General features: G+C 40.9%; 1 protein-coding gene across 10 annotated transcripts in view; it reads right to left on the bottom strand.

Annotated features, from left to right (window-relative positions):
- Window positions 1-18,183, bottom strand: part of SLC9A9 (solute carrier family 9 member A9) — a 656,685-nt gene that overhangs the window by 256,655 nt on the left and 381,847 nt on the right. For all 10 annotated transcript variants that reach the window (XR_007477387.1, XR_007477389.1, XR_007477388.1 and 7 more), the window contains one exon: window positions 5,500-5,588. Coding sequence is in view for 7 of the 10 variants with exons in the window: in XM_049709812.1 (XP_049565769.1) it covers window positions 5,500-5,588 (89 nt within the window). In the remaining 3 variants the exon portion in view is untranslated. The remainder of the gene's footprint in view (window positions 1-5,499; window positions 5,589-18,183) is intronic.

Raw genomic sequence — 18,183 nt, 5'->3', positions numbered from 1 at the left:
CAACTGGCTATCAACAGCTTTGCTTTGTGGACTAATACACATCTCAAATGTAACAAATCAGCACTTGGTTGTCGATTGTCCCTCAAATGTGCTATCTTGCAATCTTCTCCAGCTAATACATGACACCTCCCTCCTTTTAAAATTTAAATCGTATCATGCCATGCCTGAACTTAAAAGCCTCTGGTGTTTTCCCACCTTGTTCAGGCTTTCCAGGACCCGTCCCTTGTCACTGCTCTGATATTGTCTTTCATGCTCTCCCCTGGTACACTCCACCTCAGCCACAATGGTCACCTTTTTCCAGGGTGCCATTGTGTACGTGGTTCCCAATTTCTGGGTAGCTCTGCCCCAAATGTCCACATAGCTCCCTCTTTTCTTTCTTTCAAGGATCACCTTCTTTTTGAGGCCTTCCTTGGCCACGCTGTTTAAAGTAGCAACCCTGCCTTCCCATATACACACACTCTTTCCTCCCTTCCTTGCTTTATCATTGGCCTTATAACTTAACGTGAATGCGCTGTATGTTTTGCTTATTTATTTTGATTACTCCAAACTCCTCTACTAGCAATTCTTTTTGATTCACTCTTGTATCCCAGCACCTTGAAGAGCGGCTGGCACAAAATAGGCTCTCACAAAATGTTAGATGAATGAATGAAGGTAATCAGTGATAATAAGAAGAGCTACCACTTAGGTAGAGAAGTAAGTAAAAATTAAATAAGTACTTTGTACACGTTAATGCATAATAGATGTTAATTATTTAAATTAACATTGTACACCCATGTGTATCTGTAGAAGTAATTTTTAGGTGGAAACTGCAGGAAGGGAAGGAGAAATTCTAATTAAAAGGGATGGTAGATCTGTGATAAACCATAATGGAAAAGAATATGAAAAAATGTACATATATGTATTACTGAATCACTGTGCGGTACAGCAGAAATTAACACAACGTTGTAAATCAAATATACTTGAATAAAATAAATTTAAAAAAAAATACCCAAAACCTTGGAGAAAAAATTAAAGGATACCCTTTAATCTTTAAAAAAAAAAAAAAGGATGGTAGAGAAGTACATGGTTTTGCAAGTTAGCTTCAGGCCAGGAAGAGACAGCTGATGGAAACACCCTGGAATCTGGCCCAGATTATCAGCTCCCAGGCCTGCCTAGCGGGTGAGGGCATGAGGGAGGAAGGGGTTGGGAGGCAGGCCTGGACATGTGTGAGTGGGGTCAGGAGGTTGGTATGCGGTCTTCTGGACGCTTCAGGGTGAGACCTCTAGGCTCACAGACTGTCGTGTGCTGATGTCCATCTCGAGTATCTCTAATGGTTCTCAGTTTCTAGGTCAAGAGTCAGGGCTTGCAGTATTTGTCTGTCTCTAGAGCTAGATGTGCACACCCTAAAGTAAGCAAACGGCTTTGAGTCCAGGGAAAGGGTTGCCACGTATGTTCATATACTCTTTACTAGAGGGCTTTGCTATGAAAATAGAAGTCCTCATGGTGGGTAACAGCACAAGAACGTCTCTATTATGCTGCTTTGTGCCTAACACACAGCGATGCTACATGTTTCTTCATGGATTGGAGTGAAAATCAATTCACCGGCATCTAGATGGTCATTATCAGTTACAAGACATATTTTAATGTAAATCTGCAGTTTAAAAAAGGACTCTAATTCTTGAAGCTACAAAGGATATATTAATTCTCAAAAGTCTTTGTATCCAGACATAGCCATTTCATTAGCTGATCTAGGCACAGTCCAGGAATAAAATTCTTTTGTAAATCATATTACCTAAGGATTTTTTTTTAATATATACATTTATTTATTTATTTATTTTTGGTTGAGTTGGGCCTTCCTTGCTGCACACAGGATTTCTCTAGTTGCGGTGAGCGGGGGCTACTCTTCGTTGCGGTGCGCGGGCTTCTCATTGCTCAGTAGTTGTGGAGCAGGGGCTAAGCTGCTCCGCGGCATGTGGGATCTTCCCAGACCAGGGCTCGAACCTGTGTCCCCTGCATTGGCAGGCCGATTCTCAACCACTGCGCCACCAGGGAAGCCCATAACTAAGGATTTTATAACACAAAGTTGATTTTCATTGATTTTTTCCTACACTTCACTAATTGACTTCCTTCACTCCCATTAAACAGTCCTGGGGACAGAGGCAAAGAGGCGATTTCTCCCACTGACAATGAACACAACTCAGGGAGATGCAGAGGAAGATAATGTATTCTGTAACCATGTGTTGTCATATAATACTTTCTAAACCTTTGTCCATTTCAAAAGGAAACAGTGGCAATCTCTATAATACCTGCCTCAGCTTTTCTTTACAATTTATAATTGGTTTCCCACATGGAGTTTAAACTTTGCTTGCTACATTGGTGCAGATGTGGCCAAGGGCTTTTGATCTGTGAAGTTCATTAAAGTACTTGATCTCATTGTTTTTTTCAAATGGTGACCTCGGACTCTATATGCTAGAGTGGTGAATATATGTGTAGATGTATGCATATATATTCATGTATAAATATGCACAATTGCTATGTATGCATATATCGCGAGAAAAAATAAATAGAAAATGAGAGATCCTGAAAGAAAAAAAGTGAGAAAGGTATGAGAAGGGAAGGGAAGGGAATTAGCATTCATTAAGCTCCTACTATGAACCAGACACCCAGGAAAGAAGGCGATGGGAAGAGCAAAACTGGAGGGATGCAATTATCTGGATGTTAAGGAATGAACTTGTAAAAATCTCCTTCCCTAAAGGAGACTGCTGTAAAAATGGATGCTGGCAGCCCATCAGGGAGTGCTTGTCAAGCCATTCAGAGGAGAACAGAAGGCTGTGGGGCACTGATTTTGGCTTTGTCTCCCCTAGGTGCTGGGCTGCTGTCTCGCCATGAGATGAGTTATCTTTGAAGTTCTGCTGAGTAGTCTAGATAGCGTGACTTAAAAGTGCAAGTCTCTAAACAGAGTTCAGCCTTTCAGAATACAAATGCTCAGAGAACCATATGAGGTCAGGAAAAACCAGCCCAAGATATTTCCCTTTAAGTTCTAGAGAATGCTAGTAGTCTCCATAATTAAAAGGATCCTAGGAGAATATGTATCGGAAGTTTCTAGGTACTGGTATCAGTTTTTTGGTTCATTTTTTAAAAGTGGGGCTCCTTAAAATGTCTGTAATTGCATCTTCTGTGTCCTCTGATGAACAGAGATAAGGGTGACCTTGCAGAGTCCCTGCTGGGTAGGTAGGAGATGGGCTCAGGTCCAGCTGAGCTTGGGACATGACAAAGAGAGAAGGATGAAAACAATAGCCATTTTACAGAGCTTTAAGGTAAGTCTTCGAAAATTGTTTAGGAATGCCTAGCCAATCACAGGTTTGCTTAGATGTCTTTTTGGGTTTTTTCCACTCCCACTGCCCCAACATCAGATGTTCTCAGCATCACTGGGCTTATTATAGGAGCCTATCTACCTCCATTTGCATTTTGGGATAGATTGCAATAATTTGGTTCTAGTCTTCATAATTTTCTATATCCATGTTCCTTGTCATGTAACTTTACAGTGCTCTCCCACTGTGAGCTAGTGACCTTCTCAGCCCCTTGACCCTGGGCTCAGCCATGTGATTTTCTTTACCTATAGGATGTTTAGGAAATGTGATGCAAGCAGAAGCTTGAAATGAACTGGCACACGGGGGTTTGTTCTTCTGCCAGGAGAAAAATGACAGACACGGGGCACTGGTTAAGGTGCTCCAGACAAGCCCACTCTAGCATAGAGCCCCACCAAACCCACAGACAGTGAATCATCCTAGTTGAGACAAGTAGAGCCACCCAGATCAACCCAGATCAAAAGAGCTAAGCCCTGCAGATGCACGATAAATAAGTGTTTACTGTTAAATGCCACTGGGGTTGCTTGTTATACAGCACAAGCTAGTTGATACAAGTGCCATTTGATCCATGCTCTTCTTGTCTGTCAGTTGATATTTCTAAAATGGAACTTCAATTATCCGAAAATTACTCTACCTAAGACACTTCAATGACTTCCTGTTATGGGCTGAGTGATGTCGTTCTAAATTCACATGTTGAATTCCTAACCCCCAGTACCTCCGGATCTGACCTTATTTGGAAATAGGGTCCTTGAAAATGTAATTAGTTAAGTTGAGATGAGGTCATACTGGAGTATGGTGGGTCCCTATTCTAGTATGGTTGGTATCCTTATAAAAAGGGTAAATTTAGAGACAGACATGCTCACAAGGAGAATGCCAGGTGAACATGAAGGCAGAGATTAGGATAATGTGTCTACAAGCCAAAGAACACCAAAGATTGTCAGAAAACCACCAGAAGGTAAAAACAAGGAATAGAACAGATTCTCCCTCAGAACCCTCAGAAGGAACTAATCCTACCTATACCTTGATCTCAGACTTCTACCGTCTAGAAGTGTAACACAATAAATTTCTGTTGTTAGAGCCACTCCCCATTACCTTTAGGTTAAAGTCTAAACTTCTTCACAAGGTATGAAAGTCCTTCAATAAGCTGGTCTCTGGCTGTGTGTGCAGTCTCATCACATACTATATTCCACTAACTTCAGCCTTACCCCATTCACTAGCCACATAGAACTATTTAAAGTGCTCCAGTAAACTGCTTCAGAGCTTTTGTCCATGATACAACCTTGGCTTCAAATGCCCTTCCTGCTACCTTCTCATCCCCCACTGGATCCCACATCTTTACCTAATTAACTTCTATTTGTATTTCAAGCTCCAGATTGGGCTATCATCTCTGGAAACTTTCTCTTCACCTTCCCAGGCCTAACCATGGGAGGAGGCCCTATTGAATTCTCCCCAAACAACCTATATAGACATTTCTATCTCAGTACTTATCACACTGTGGATAATTAATTGCTCACTGCACATCTTTATCCTCCTCAACAGACTTGATAATGAAGCACTTAAAGGCAGGTTCATATATTATCTGCCCTTTTATTCCTTGTACCAAGCACAGTGCTTGGCACACAGTGGTGATGCAGCAAATGTTTGTGGAAGGAATCTGAGTGTTTATGCGCCAATATCAAAACAGATGTGTTCCTGGCATATGGGAGACACATTCTGCTTATGTGACAACTGGCAGTTGAGTTTACTTGAAAGCAAAAGTACCCAATTAAAGACCAAACATTACTTCCTTATCCTTCTTCATTTCCTTCTTTCTATAAAACTACCCAATCTCACATGCTTTATAATGCTTTGACATGTAAGTGACTGCGAATTATTACTGACGGTGGGCCTTTCATCTTCAAGACTGACAGGCTACGTTCCACATTTCTCAGGAGGAAGAGACTATTATAACTATATTTTTGCTTACCAAGAGAACTGTTAATAGTTATCCTGAAGAAAAAAAAAAAATCTATAAATATCCAACCTATAACGAAGCCTTCAGCTTACTGCCTTCCTTTACTAATGAAATTCTTTCCAAGTGCCCGGCCAGAATTGCCACATAACCATTACACTGAGAAAAGAGACAAAGCCTGTAGTGAGTTTTTTCTTTTACCTGTTTAGTCCTCATTTTGGAATCCAACGACAGATTGTTGTAGGTGTAATGTGCCTGTGTGACTCCACAGAAGAGAACAGCAACTATCCCTGAAATTTAAAAACATACCAGTCAAAATCAATTTTCTTTCCCATCTAAGTCAAAGGGGTAGGGCTATCCCAGCTGGAAAACAGACTTGGCATCAGTAGAGTTAAAATTGCTAATAATTATGGTGATGAAACCTTTGGTAAACCTGGCTGCTTACTTTAAACATGGAACTTAACAGGATTAAAGTTAAAGAAAAGCGTTAAGAAGTAGATTCTTCCTGGGGAATAAATGATTCTCTGGTCATGTGTTAGGAAAGTTATACTTGGAAACCCATGAACAAAAGACTGTATAGTCAATTCCAGGCCTCTCACAGCTAGTGCCAAATACTCTGCTGCATTTTATACTAAATGCTGGCATATTTGCTTAGACATTTGCTTTCCACTGTGTACCTTCAGGAGCCTATCATTCCATAACTTAGTATTAAAAACCACGAGTCATAAACCTAAGACATCTACAAGGGTTCAGTTGCCTCTGCCAATACTCCTACTTGCCAAGCCCAGAAACAGATCCTTGTTTGCCTCTACACCTCCTTGGCAAAGCTGGGGGCTTTGTCTTTCTAATGCTGGATAATCTCGTGAACATATCCAAGGCACACACTCCTCGAAGGTAAGCTGGTCTGTTCCTGTGTGCTTCTTATCCACAGTGGGCCCCCAGCTGCCTCTCGGCTGGTTGCAGGATTTATTTCTTAAGGCATCATTATACCCAGTTTCAAATGCTACATGAAGCCACACATACACTAGATGCTGCCTGGGGACAGAGGAGGAACAACCATGGGACAAATGTGTTATTTGTCCCTGCGCTCTGTTATTCTCTGTGTTATTGCCCCTGAGCTGGGGTGGGGAAGTGGTAGGGGCTGCATTCTACCTTGGATTAAAGATTTGATTAGCTATGGGAAATTGGGCATAGAGGAGGGCTTTGGGAAAAACACACGATGTAAGTAGTCTTCAACCCAAACCGAGGGGATTGAATTGAATTTTAAACAGCAGACTCTTTCCAACTAAAAACACTCATAAATTAAATGCTGATGATTCTTAAGAGCATAGAGATATGTGAACTGAATACTGACATTTCAAATGAAATAAAAATTCTGCAGTAAAGAATTTTAAAGAAACAAGCATATTTTTTATATGTACACTGTATGCTTCTATTTATATGTTGGTTATTTTGGGCATTGGCTTTGGATAAAATATTGCTAAGATATATTTGTCTAATACATTTACATCACTTATTTCCTTTTAATATTATGCTTCAAACTTTTAGGCAAAATAATACAAACAACTAGGAAATTGTGCCAAGAAATAATATATGCAGTAAGCATTTATATAGTTGCTTTGGGTAACTTTTCAGTTTTCTAGCCTCTCTTCAGAAATTCAAAGAAAAAACTGCTTATGAAATACTATATTTCTCTCTTCACAGAATTTCTATTAAAAAACAACCAGTACCAGGGAAACTTTGGGGGTACTGAAGTACTTCAAGGACTTCGAGGAACTAGAAGGATTGCCATGCATGTTGTTTTGTCATCAAGTAGTTTTCTTTCTTTCTTTAAAAATGCAATTTATGTACCTCTGCTGATTCAGCAGTCTGTTGGAAGTTTTTCTGGGTGAGGTTTAGCCGACCTCCCACTGTTGTGGAAATGTTTTGACTATATATTGATCTGCAGAGAAGTAGTGAATAAAAAGGGAGGGGCATGTGGGTAGTGCACAAATGCATTCTGAGAACAAAAAGAAGTAACAAAGAATAAAGGATAGGTAAGGGCCGTAAGATTGGCTTAATGCTTATTGTGGGCAAGGAACACACTAGTTTTATTCACATCATCTCATTTATTTCATTGATTTATTATCTCACGACAGGCTTCACACGATTCACCAGCCCTTCCCGCTCTCTTCCGCTTCTCAGTAATAGCATCTCCATTCTTCCTGCCATCCAGGCAAAAAACTCTGGGAAGGGCTTCCCTGGTGGCGCAGTGGTTGGGAGTCCGCCTGCCGATGCAGGGGACACGGGATCGTGCCCCGGTCCGGGAAGATCCCACATGCCGCGGAGCGGCTGGGCCCGTGAGCCATGGCCGCTGAGCCTGCACGTCCGGAGCCTGTGCTCTGCAACAGGAGAGTCCACGACAGTGAGAGGCCCGTGTACCAAAAAACAAAACAAAACAAAACACTCTGGCAACACTCTTTACTTCTCCCCTCTCTGTACATCAGCAATGTTGTTGACTGGTCCTTCAAAACCTACCCGGCACGCCATCACCTCTCAACACCTCCACACTGACACCCTTTTCTAAGTCACCATCATTTTCTGCCTGGATTACAGCAAGAGCTTCCTAATTGCACCTCCGACCCTGTCTCCCTTGTTGACTCTCCACAGTCTACCTTCCACCCAGCAGCGCTAGTGAATCTTTTAAGACAGGTCAGATCATGTCAGTCCTCTGCTCCCAGCTCTGTAATGGAAACACATAACAAACAGACCCTGTAGGATCTAGTCCTGCCTCCTCCTCCCCTCCCCGCGGCTCCCTGACCTCCGCTTTTCCCATGCCCCCCCGCCCCTCACCTCGTCACACACCCTCTTCGTCTTCGCTAAGCAGGTTCCACTGCAGGGCCCTTGCATGTCTGGTTCCCACTGTTTGGAAAAGTCTTCTCCAGACACCCACATGGCTCCCTCCTTTCCTTAAGATGTTACATTATCAGACTGGCCTCTGCTATGCACTCTATAAAACTAATCCCTCTCGTCGTTCTCTACTTGCCTACCTTGACCTATTTTTGTAATATTATTTACTGCCACCTAACATTTTATATATTTATAGGTTTATTTTCTGCCTTTCTGCACTGCAGTGGAAAGCTCAGGGAGTGCAGAGTGATTCACTGGTCCCCAGCCATTAGAGCAATGTCAGGCACATGGTAGGCACTCCACATATTTGCTGAATAAATAAATGAACATTCCTATCACCAGGTAACAAGAAACCAAAGTAATTTACTCAAGGTCACCTTGAAAGTGGCAGAGCTAAGATTCAAAATTCCACAGACTCCCTGTACTTTTCTGCCTGTATTAGACCCTCCAGGAATGTTTTAAGGTAATCTTAAGCCATCTAAAAAATATCATTTCTGATGTCTCAGGGAAAGAGTCAGAGATTTGATGATGAAGATTATATACCTGAGTTGGCTGGACATCTCCTTTGAGGATATTTTCTCCAGTAGCTCCATTGGTTTTCCCATTAGAACACTAATAGGCAAAGTTTCTGCTAATACTTTTTGAGTTTTGTCTACAGATATGTCACACAAGCAGCAAACAATGGAGAGTCTGCCTACATGACCAGAGTGTTGGTGTTGTAATTAAAATAAAACAACAAAGCTGATCTGACCCTTAGTATTAGCATACATAATCATAATTCTATAGTTTGGTAATTAATTCACTCACACAAATTAACAGTTGCCAGTTTTCTACCTTACAAAAGTATATTTTAATTGCCACTATATTTTTACATACCTGTGCCTGCTAGCCCTAGTTGTACCACTGTTATGTGAGGCCCTAGACCACTCTCTTGCATGCTCTGGATCTCAGACTCTCAGTTGTAAAAAGGACGGGGAGGGGCACTAAGTGTTCCTTGTGCCAGGCTGTGAGCTAGTGTCTCAGCCCCAAGCCCACCCTCCTGTGCTGGTCTGTGATCCTGAGGCTGGGGTTCTCCAGAATACACCTTCCTTTGCCTGATGGGCTCTGTCAGTATAGAGCCCCAGGAGGAGAGTAGGACGTAGGAGGGGAGAGAAGGCCTTGCTCCCTCCTGTTTGCCTGCTGGTCCTGTCAGCTGCATCTCAGCAATGGTTCTTCACCACAGCTTTGGCAGTTGGTCCCAGCTTTGTGTTCTCTTTTTGTTTTTTGTTGTTTTCCTTCACTTGCAGACCAGCCTCCTGGGACCCCCTCAGAGAAAGCAGCAGCAGTCAGGCAGTGTCCTCAGAGGTCTGAGTCCCAGCTCCGTGGTTCCTTCTTAGGAGCTTCTAGATTCTCTTCCCTTTGCTCCTCTAGTCCAAGGGGTCACACTTGCTTCTTGCAGTGACTACCTCTGTGTTGCCTCAGTGCCCCTTTTTTACTTTCGCAGCTCTTGCTAAGTATAAAAATGTTTTTAATTATATTTTCGTGTCTTATTCTCCATTTCTTCTTTCTGTGACATTCTAGAATTGACATGATTCCATGAAATAATTTTAGGGTCATGGAACAATTATCTATTAAGAGTGTTTGAGGAGTTACCATTTTTTTTCTTTATTTTAAACTTATGTTTTTAATCTGAGCAACACTAGAATATAAAAGAAATTAGTTAACATGGAATAAATTGATGATATATTTTACTATCAAATAGTTCAAAAATTCTTTCCTCCTCTAAAAATCAAAACAAAACAAAACAAACAAATTGCATCCTTTGATCAAAATGTTATAAAACTGGAAATTAACAAAAAGCACAGCTACATAAATGTATCCATTAGAGATTTTTAACTGTATTCTTTTCAATAAAATTGGAGTTGAAGATGAAATCAAATTTGAAATTTTAGCTTATGTAGAGATAAATGACAGTAAGTGTACAGTACATTTCTTATCAAAACCAATGGGATAAAACCAAAGGATTATTCAGAGGAAAGGTTATAGTCTTACATGCATTCTATTAGAAAGAAAAAGGGAAATAAATGGACTATTTACCTAAAGAATCTAGACAAAAGACATAAAAATGGAACCAAAGACAGTAGAATTAAAAACGTAATAAATAAAAATGAAAAAATACAGCCAAAGAGAACATTCCTAATAAGCATATGGTTCATGCCTCTCAGGCCTTGGGGTCCCTCAGGTGTCCATCCTCCCCAGGCTGCCGTTCTTTGGTCGTGGCTGCAGGTATGTAATGGGTGATGTTGGCCAAGGGCTTCACCCACCTAAGACTCAGTTTTCTCATTTGGATAGGGCCCACCTGTCTCACAGGTCTGTTCTAAGTATAAAGCAATACAATGGATTTTAACATGATTTGTAAACTAAACACTAAGAAGTAAATATAAGGTTTTGCTATAATTACTAGATATAGGTGAAAGGAGGAAGGCATGAAGAGAAGGAATGACTCAGAGAAGCTCATTACAGGTCTAAACACAACAACATTTCCTATTCAACAAGTTGCTGGGGGAAGAAATACAAAACATCTAGCACATCTCACACCTTTTATGTCCTTAATCATTATTTGTTGCCTTCTCTTCCACATCAACTCCTGCAACAAGGAAAAGCAGGTGAAAATGTGTGCCTCACTCCTAGAAATCCAAACTTAGACAATTCTCAGTAATCCTACAGTTAAGGTATCCGATTTTTGCAAGTTCTATCTATCTACTGAGATATTCAATGAGGAAAGCATGGGTTATGCATATGGGGAATGCAAGGATGAATAAACCCAGTCCTAGACCTCAAGTAGCTTTATGTCTCCTACCAGAGACAACACATACACAGAGATATCTAAAAGCAGGTAGAATGAAGTAGGGGATAAGAAAATGGGAATTCTGAGGGAGTGATTTCTTTTGGGCTGGGGAAAGTGGGAGAGAGATGGGGAAAGTTTTCCTAAAGGACACAGAGGCATTTAGGTCTTGGAAGACAAGAAGAATTTGGAGGTGCAGGGTCGGGGGTAGGGAATTCAATGTGAGTGAAGGGTGAAAGCTAGGAAACTATGTGGCATGTCCCAGGAACATGCAGTTTACCTGCACACTTTGGGTTTGAATCTGTTATAGGTTAGGGAATAAATACACGTTGAATTAATTAATTACATTTTTCCAAATATTTCAAAACTTAGAAGAAACATCTAATATGCTCTATGTTTAAAATGATCAAACTAATTATTATAAGTATGAAAGTATTTCTCTTACATGCTGGATTAGTCCTAGTATCCATAAAATAGAACTATGAAACATCTAATATGTTGATCTTCTGCTGGCAAACATTACTGCATTTTCTTTCCTAACTGAGGTAAAATCTGATCATTCTGCTTCCACCTCTTCTGAAAAACACAAGCGGTCATTAAATGCAACTACAAGGGTTGCATGTCTAAGGTTTGGGTTTCAAGTTGTATTTATGGGGCCCTGTAGCAATGACAAGTGGAACCAAGTACATACATCCAGATCCACAGGGAGGGAGCATGCTCAAAAATATCTGAGAACTAAAATAGATAAGGAGCTCTGAAAGAAATTAAGAAGTGGCTTAGAGAAAATAATAATAAGAGTTTCTGACTCACGTGTGTGCTCAAAATTGCCTATCAGTTTGCACAGTGAGCTTTCAGTGGTGGGCAAGATCGCTGAAGAGCTGTCTGCAAGGACTCATTTGTGCAATTTTGAATAAGAACTAGAACCGATACTTCATGACACTAACTAAAAGAGCTGTATGAGAAACCACAAAGAGGTATACAGTTAAATTCAAATTATTGGCAGGCAAAGAAGTTTAGGAAACAGCATGAGGATGTCTTAATTCTTTGGGAAGAATAATGATTCTGCTGGCAAGTAAATTCTTTCCAGAGAGATCAATTTTTTTTTTAATAATTTTATTTATTTTTATTTTTGGCTGCATTGGGTCTTCGTTGCGGTGCGCAGGCTTCTCATTGCAGTGGCTTCTCTTATTGTGGAGCACGGCACGCGGGCTTCAGTAGTTGTGGCACACGGGCTTAGTTACTCCGCGGCATGTGGGATCTGCCCGGGCCAGGGCTCGAACCCGTGTCCCCTGCATTGGCAGGCGGACTCCCAACAACTGCGCCACCAGGGAAGCCCCAGAGAGATCAATTTTGAGAGGACAATTAGCTCCTTTTGGTTAACAGAACACCATTTACACTGTTCTCCATGATTCCCACTTCTGGACCTTCTCAGAAAGCATTAGTGTTACTAATGCTTGTGTATATACAATATTTAGTAACATTAACCTATGCTTACACACATCACACACAAACCTATGCTTACATGACATCAAGGTTCATTGTGTGGTTGTAAATTATGTAAGAAAAAATGTACTACAATGGGTGTCAGGAGACCTGGGTTCTATCTGGCATAGTTCAGACACTTAACTAGTTGAATGACTAATGCAATTCAAATTCATTGCCTGGTCCATTGTTTTCTTCTCAAAGAATTAAAGAAGATGGTCTGCATTAGTGTTCTTTAGATTGGGGTATGCAAGAAACCCACTGAAGCGTAGAAGAAAATATAAGAACTTCATAAATTTTTTTAAACTTTTTATTTTATATTGGAGTAGAGTTGATTAATAATGTGATAGTTTCAGGTTCATAACTTTTAATTAGAACTTTTGTGTATTTTAAGGTAAGTAAGTACCATTGTGGGCAAAAAAATATGCTCATGTGCATATAAGTGCATGATAAAACTCTTATTTTATTTTTTTATGATAAGGGTTAAGAAACTGTGGTAAATACTGCTCTAGATGATCTCTAAGCACCTTCCCATCTTAAGTGTCTGTGATCTGAACTGCTGTTTTTACATTTGCTTCAAGGACTGCATATATGGAATTGAAGAATTACATGGTACCCCCACGGCCTCATGTGGACTTCCTGGCAACTAGATTACCTTCTCGACCTAGATTTCCTCAAAGGCTGGGTCTATGACCTCCTTCTTTGTATTGCTCCCAATCCCATAACAGTGCCCAGTAGACATCAGACACTCAAATGCAGGTTTGTCAAAGTAATGAATCTCTATTTCAAGAAATATTTAGCTGCTCTAAAAAGAGAACGAAGGAGAAATTATTTTTGATCCTCACATACAAATAGATGTTTATCTGGATTTATTAGTGGCAGAGTCTATTTTCTTCTAACATTTAAATTTTCTTATTCAAGACTATTGTCACGTACGGTCTCTGCTACTGATAACATTATTCAGTGGTTCTTTTCTCATTAAAAGTTGATGAAGACTTCAGATACAGAAGCTGAAAAATAAACATCTGTCACATGGAGGATGATTTTCTTTGACATTAAATGCAGACTTGAGGGGTTTCTAAGACTGGAGAATATTGCGTTTTGGGACAGGAAATATTGATTATATCATCGGAACACAGAAAAAGAGCGAGTGAGAAAGAAAAAAATGTGTCTTGCTCTCAGGCGGCACTCTGAGGGGTTTTAAGGTTGATGGGTTATTTTTCCATGCCACACTTTTATTTATTTTTGATCTAGTAAAACGAGACATTTCTGACAGGTTTCCTACCACCACTGCTGAACGTGAACCTGGAACTGAGAAGTCAAAGATTTAACAAAATGGAAAACTCCTTCAGGGAATATGAAGGATTCCAAGTTTGCAAAGAATACAATTACTGTCTAGTTTACTATATTTGGCAATGCTACGGTTGGCAGATGAATGATGAGTCTGTGGGATACAAGAATATCAATATAGAAAACAGCACAAATCTATGTTCTTCTTTCTAGATCCTCCAGTGCAGAGGGTAGGCATGCATTTAAGATTACTTCCTGTCTGTGTTGCAAGGTTTATAAATTTCCATTTAAAACAAAAAATTCCTTAAATAATGTAGTAGTGAGTACTTATGCAAATTAACTTGAGGTCTGGAGGAGAAGAAAAATATCCTTTTGTTTAGATCCCTGGCTTTCCACCTCAAATGTTGGTACTGTCAGGTTTACTCCTTTTCAGTTTTCATTTCCTTGGAGTCGCTTAATACATGTACACCAATGTCACCTACATCGCTAGTCAGCAGCCTCATCCCAGATATCCATGTCCAACTGACCACTGTACCTTTCCATGTAGAAGTTCCACACGTGTATAGAATCCAGAAGACTTTCAAATGGACTAATTTTTTTTTTTTTTTTTTTCTCGGTACGCGGGCCTCTCACTGTTTCCTACACGCCTGTGCAGGACATGAGCAACTTTCTCTTTTCCCTATGGCTGCTGGCACCGTGAGGAGATGTTAAGTAAAGGAGAAAACATTTACAGTGAAGAAAGCAGAGGTAAATTTGTCCACTACTCAAGTTACATGTGCAAGATTGTTTGAATATTGAAATGATGAGCTACTTGGTTCAAGAAAGTGCAGGTGTGAGTTAATGAGTTATCATGCTAGGAGATGTATTTTACACCTGTGTTTATTGAGATGGCATCTTTGCGTGTTTGCCCTTGGTTCAGCAAGCTAGTTAATAAATCCCCTTGAGAATTTTGGGTGTCTATTGCTACAGCTTGAATGTCTAATATTTTGAGCCTCTGGCTCTATTTTTGGCTTGGAAAACACTCAGTGCACCTCATTTGTTGGTGAATTGTTGGCTAATTAAGTTGGATTCATATGGTCCTGTCAATATGAAAGCAAGAACAGTTTGAAGCTGAGATGTCAGCTAATGACATGTATTTAGAAGCTAAAACTGGCCAGATTTGATTTGAGAAACAATTTAAACTAAGTCCCTCCTGGTGATTTGTTTTATTTACTGAGATCGAGAAATATATTTCCCATCCAGTCATGCAATGCATCAGTGGTAAGCCAAATGGAACATATTTATCTCTGAACTAGAAGCCTTCTTAAGAGTTTCAGACAAGTATTCGCCAAGTCGAGAGATGATGGAGATGAGAAGTAATGAGCCAGCTTACTTACTCAGATCAAGTAAAGTCTCAACGTGTCCAGTAATAGTCATTTCATTTGGAAATCTTTCCTCGTCTGTTGCCAAAAAGAAAGACATTCCCAGTTTCCCCTTTTCCCAACTACTTATTCTACAAAAGCCTTTCAAGAGCTGACCGGACAGATAAGCAGGACCTGAGCTTTCAGGTGTCAGCTTTTCCTTATCATGACAATGTAATTAGGCCCTTGTCATTTGAGACCAATGGGGGAATAAGGCTGGGTGACGTCATTGAGGTGAATTGACTGTTTATGTTGTGCTTCATGTTTGTGTGTGCTGAGTTCTTCTCTCGTTCAGACATGTTGGTCAATTCCTTAGTGAATGAGCCAGAGCGGCATTTGTTTTTACCCTTCTACATTCAAAATTTTTTTCAGAGTCTCTTACTCTCTAGAGTCGGACTACAAAGCCCAATAGCATTGCTTAGTACAGTAATCAGGACTTTTTTCTTTCAGATTTTTACATGTTTGTTTTCTTAGATGGAAACTATTCTAAGCTGAGTAAATAGTGGGCTATACAGTTTAACTTTTTGTATGAGAAAGTGAGGGATGCCAACGGCCTCCCTCCTCCTCCTTCACTTCCAGCTGACATAAAATATGCCCCAGGAACCTAAAAATGGAAGCTGCCTTTGTTACAACAGTGCCTGGAAGCAGAGAATTCATTAGATGCAGTGTCAATGTTGCCATTAGAAATCTTACTCTTTGGGTGTTTAATGACAGTCCCTGAAAGTTTGCTTCTGGCAAAAACCTGACGTCCAGGGCTTCCCTGGTGGCGCAGTGGTTGACAGTCCGCCTGTCGAGGCAGGGGACACGGGTTCGTGCCCCGGTCCGGGAAGATCCCACATGCCGCGGAGCGGCTGGGCCCTTGAGCCATGGCCGCTGAGCTTGCGCGCCCAGAACCTGTGCTCCGCAACGGGAGAGGCCACAACAGTGAGAGGCCCGCGTACCGCAAAAACAAAAACAAAAACCTGACCCCCAAAGTCTCAGCTAGGAAACAAATTATAAAAATGAATTTTCAAACCACCTGTCCAGCTGTGCTTTTTGGTTATCTTTATAAACTGAAAAGCAGCTTCTATGACAGGATTCAATGCCACCAGAGATTATGCTATAAATAATACTGCTGAATTATTTTCAATATTCAATTTAAAATAATGGCTCAGTAACCTAATGACTTTTAGAAAACAGGCCAAGAAAAATTCTACGTGATCAGAAATCAGGTATGCATGTGTACCAGGTACCTGACAGAGAGAATACCTCAGGTCATGTATTTATTCAAAAGCCACATTTTGTATGTGTGCCATGTCCTTCCACTACAAAATAATAAAATCTTTTTACCTCAGCAGTAAAGAAAACTGAGATACCAATTAACAGGGTGACATTCCTATCCCTCTGCAAGTTAGCAGAAGAACTAGAAATCCGAGACATACCCCTTAGTGGCTGATTTTGTAATTAGGGCAGAAACTTCCATATACATTCTCTTCCTTCTATGCTCTCCCAGCTTGTGAGGACTCCCTAAAGTCCATTTCTGTCTACACACCCTTATCTTCTAGAAAGACTTCTCACTTGCATTTGATATTCTGCCCAGTCTTCGTAAATAAAAGTTTTCTCAGACAGCACTTGTACATTTCCAGTAGCAGAGCATCAGACCTTTGGGTAATAGAAATGCCAACCTTCATTTGCATGTCTAAAAGCCACTTGTTTCCATAAAACTAAGTGCTTCTGTGTGACTATTGAACATTTGCAGGTGCAATTTCTAAGAGACTGAGATGAGGCGGCTGCAAATGTGGCCCTTGAAGTAAAAGATGATCAAAATAAATCAAATGATCATCATCAAATTAGTAACAACTAAAAGTGAAAGCAGCAAATGTGGTCATGAGCAAGCCCCGCCCACCACACTGAAGTGTTCATGATGAATCTTATAAGGAGGCGAATCGAAAAAGAATAATGAAGACTGTGCAAACGGTCTCTGTAAGCTTGGTTCTTTTTGTTTGTCTATCAGTATGCACCTGGCATGAGATTGTCCCAAGCTTCCTAGCCTAGAGGCTGTGCTGTCTGTGAGCCTCTCTTCCCTTCTGAATTGTCACCAAGTTATGCAGCTTCTTTTGTTGAAATACCTCATAGATTATTCCTTCCCTGGTACTATTTAGATTTCTTTGTTTGCAAGCAATAAACACTGATTCTGGCAACTGTAATCAGAAAGGAATTTATTGGAGGGAAGAGGCATAAAGGCAGCTCCAGGGATCTGTGGCAGGAATAAGGAGAGGGTCCCAATAGGGTTTTGCTGTTGGAAAGTCTGGGTGCCAACAGTTGTATATACTTCTAACTCCCTCCTAAAAGTTCGTATCACAGGGAAGGAGTGTCTGTTTGACCTAGCTTCGGATGCCCCTATTCTCTTTGGCAGGGGAGGGTGGGGTACCTTGGTTAAGAAGATGGTATCTGATGGAGGAGGGGTAGTTCCCCAAACAACATCAGGATGCTATTCTCAGTGAAAGGGAGAACGGGTGCTGGGCAGCCAAAGCCGACATATGCCCACCATATTCTTATAGATTAGGCTCTTGTTTCCCAAGGTCTCCACGTCTCCATTTTAACCTAAGAGTTAGGGAAGTGAAATTGCAGATCAACGTAATTTATGATATATCCTTTAGTTGATGTATGAATCTGCTCTGAAATATCCTGACCGGTGGACATAAAGAATCTACAAGGGCTTCCCTGGTGGCGCAGTGGTTGAGAGTCCGCCTGCCGATGCAGGGAACACGGGTTCGTGCCCCGGTCCGGGAAGATCCCACATGCCGCGGAGCGGCTGGGCCCGTGAGCCATGGCCGCTGAGCCTGCGCGTCCGGAGCCTGTGCTCCGCAACGGGAGAGGCCACAGCAGTGAGAGGTCCGCGTACCGCAAAAAAAAAAAAAAAAAAAAAAAAGTAGAATCTACAGGAATATTATCAGGCATAAGGCACTCACTAACTCATAAAACAGTCTGTTATTCAGATTTTAGAAAATTTTCATTTTG

This window comes from Orcinus orca, chromosome 5 (genome assembly GCF_937001465.1).
Source record: "Orcinus orca chromosome 5, mOrcOrc1.1, whole genome shotgun sequence".
Classification (NCBI taxonomy): Eukaryota; Metazoa; Chordata; class Mammalia; order Artiodactyla; family Delphinidae; genus Orcinus; species Orcinus orca.
The sequence above is the reverse complement of the archived record's forward strand: the minus strand, read 5'-3'. Positions and strand labels throughout refer to the sequence as shown.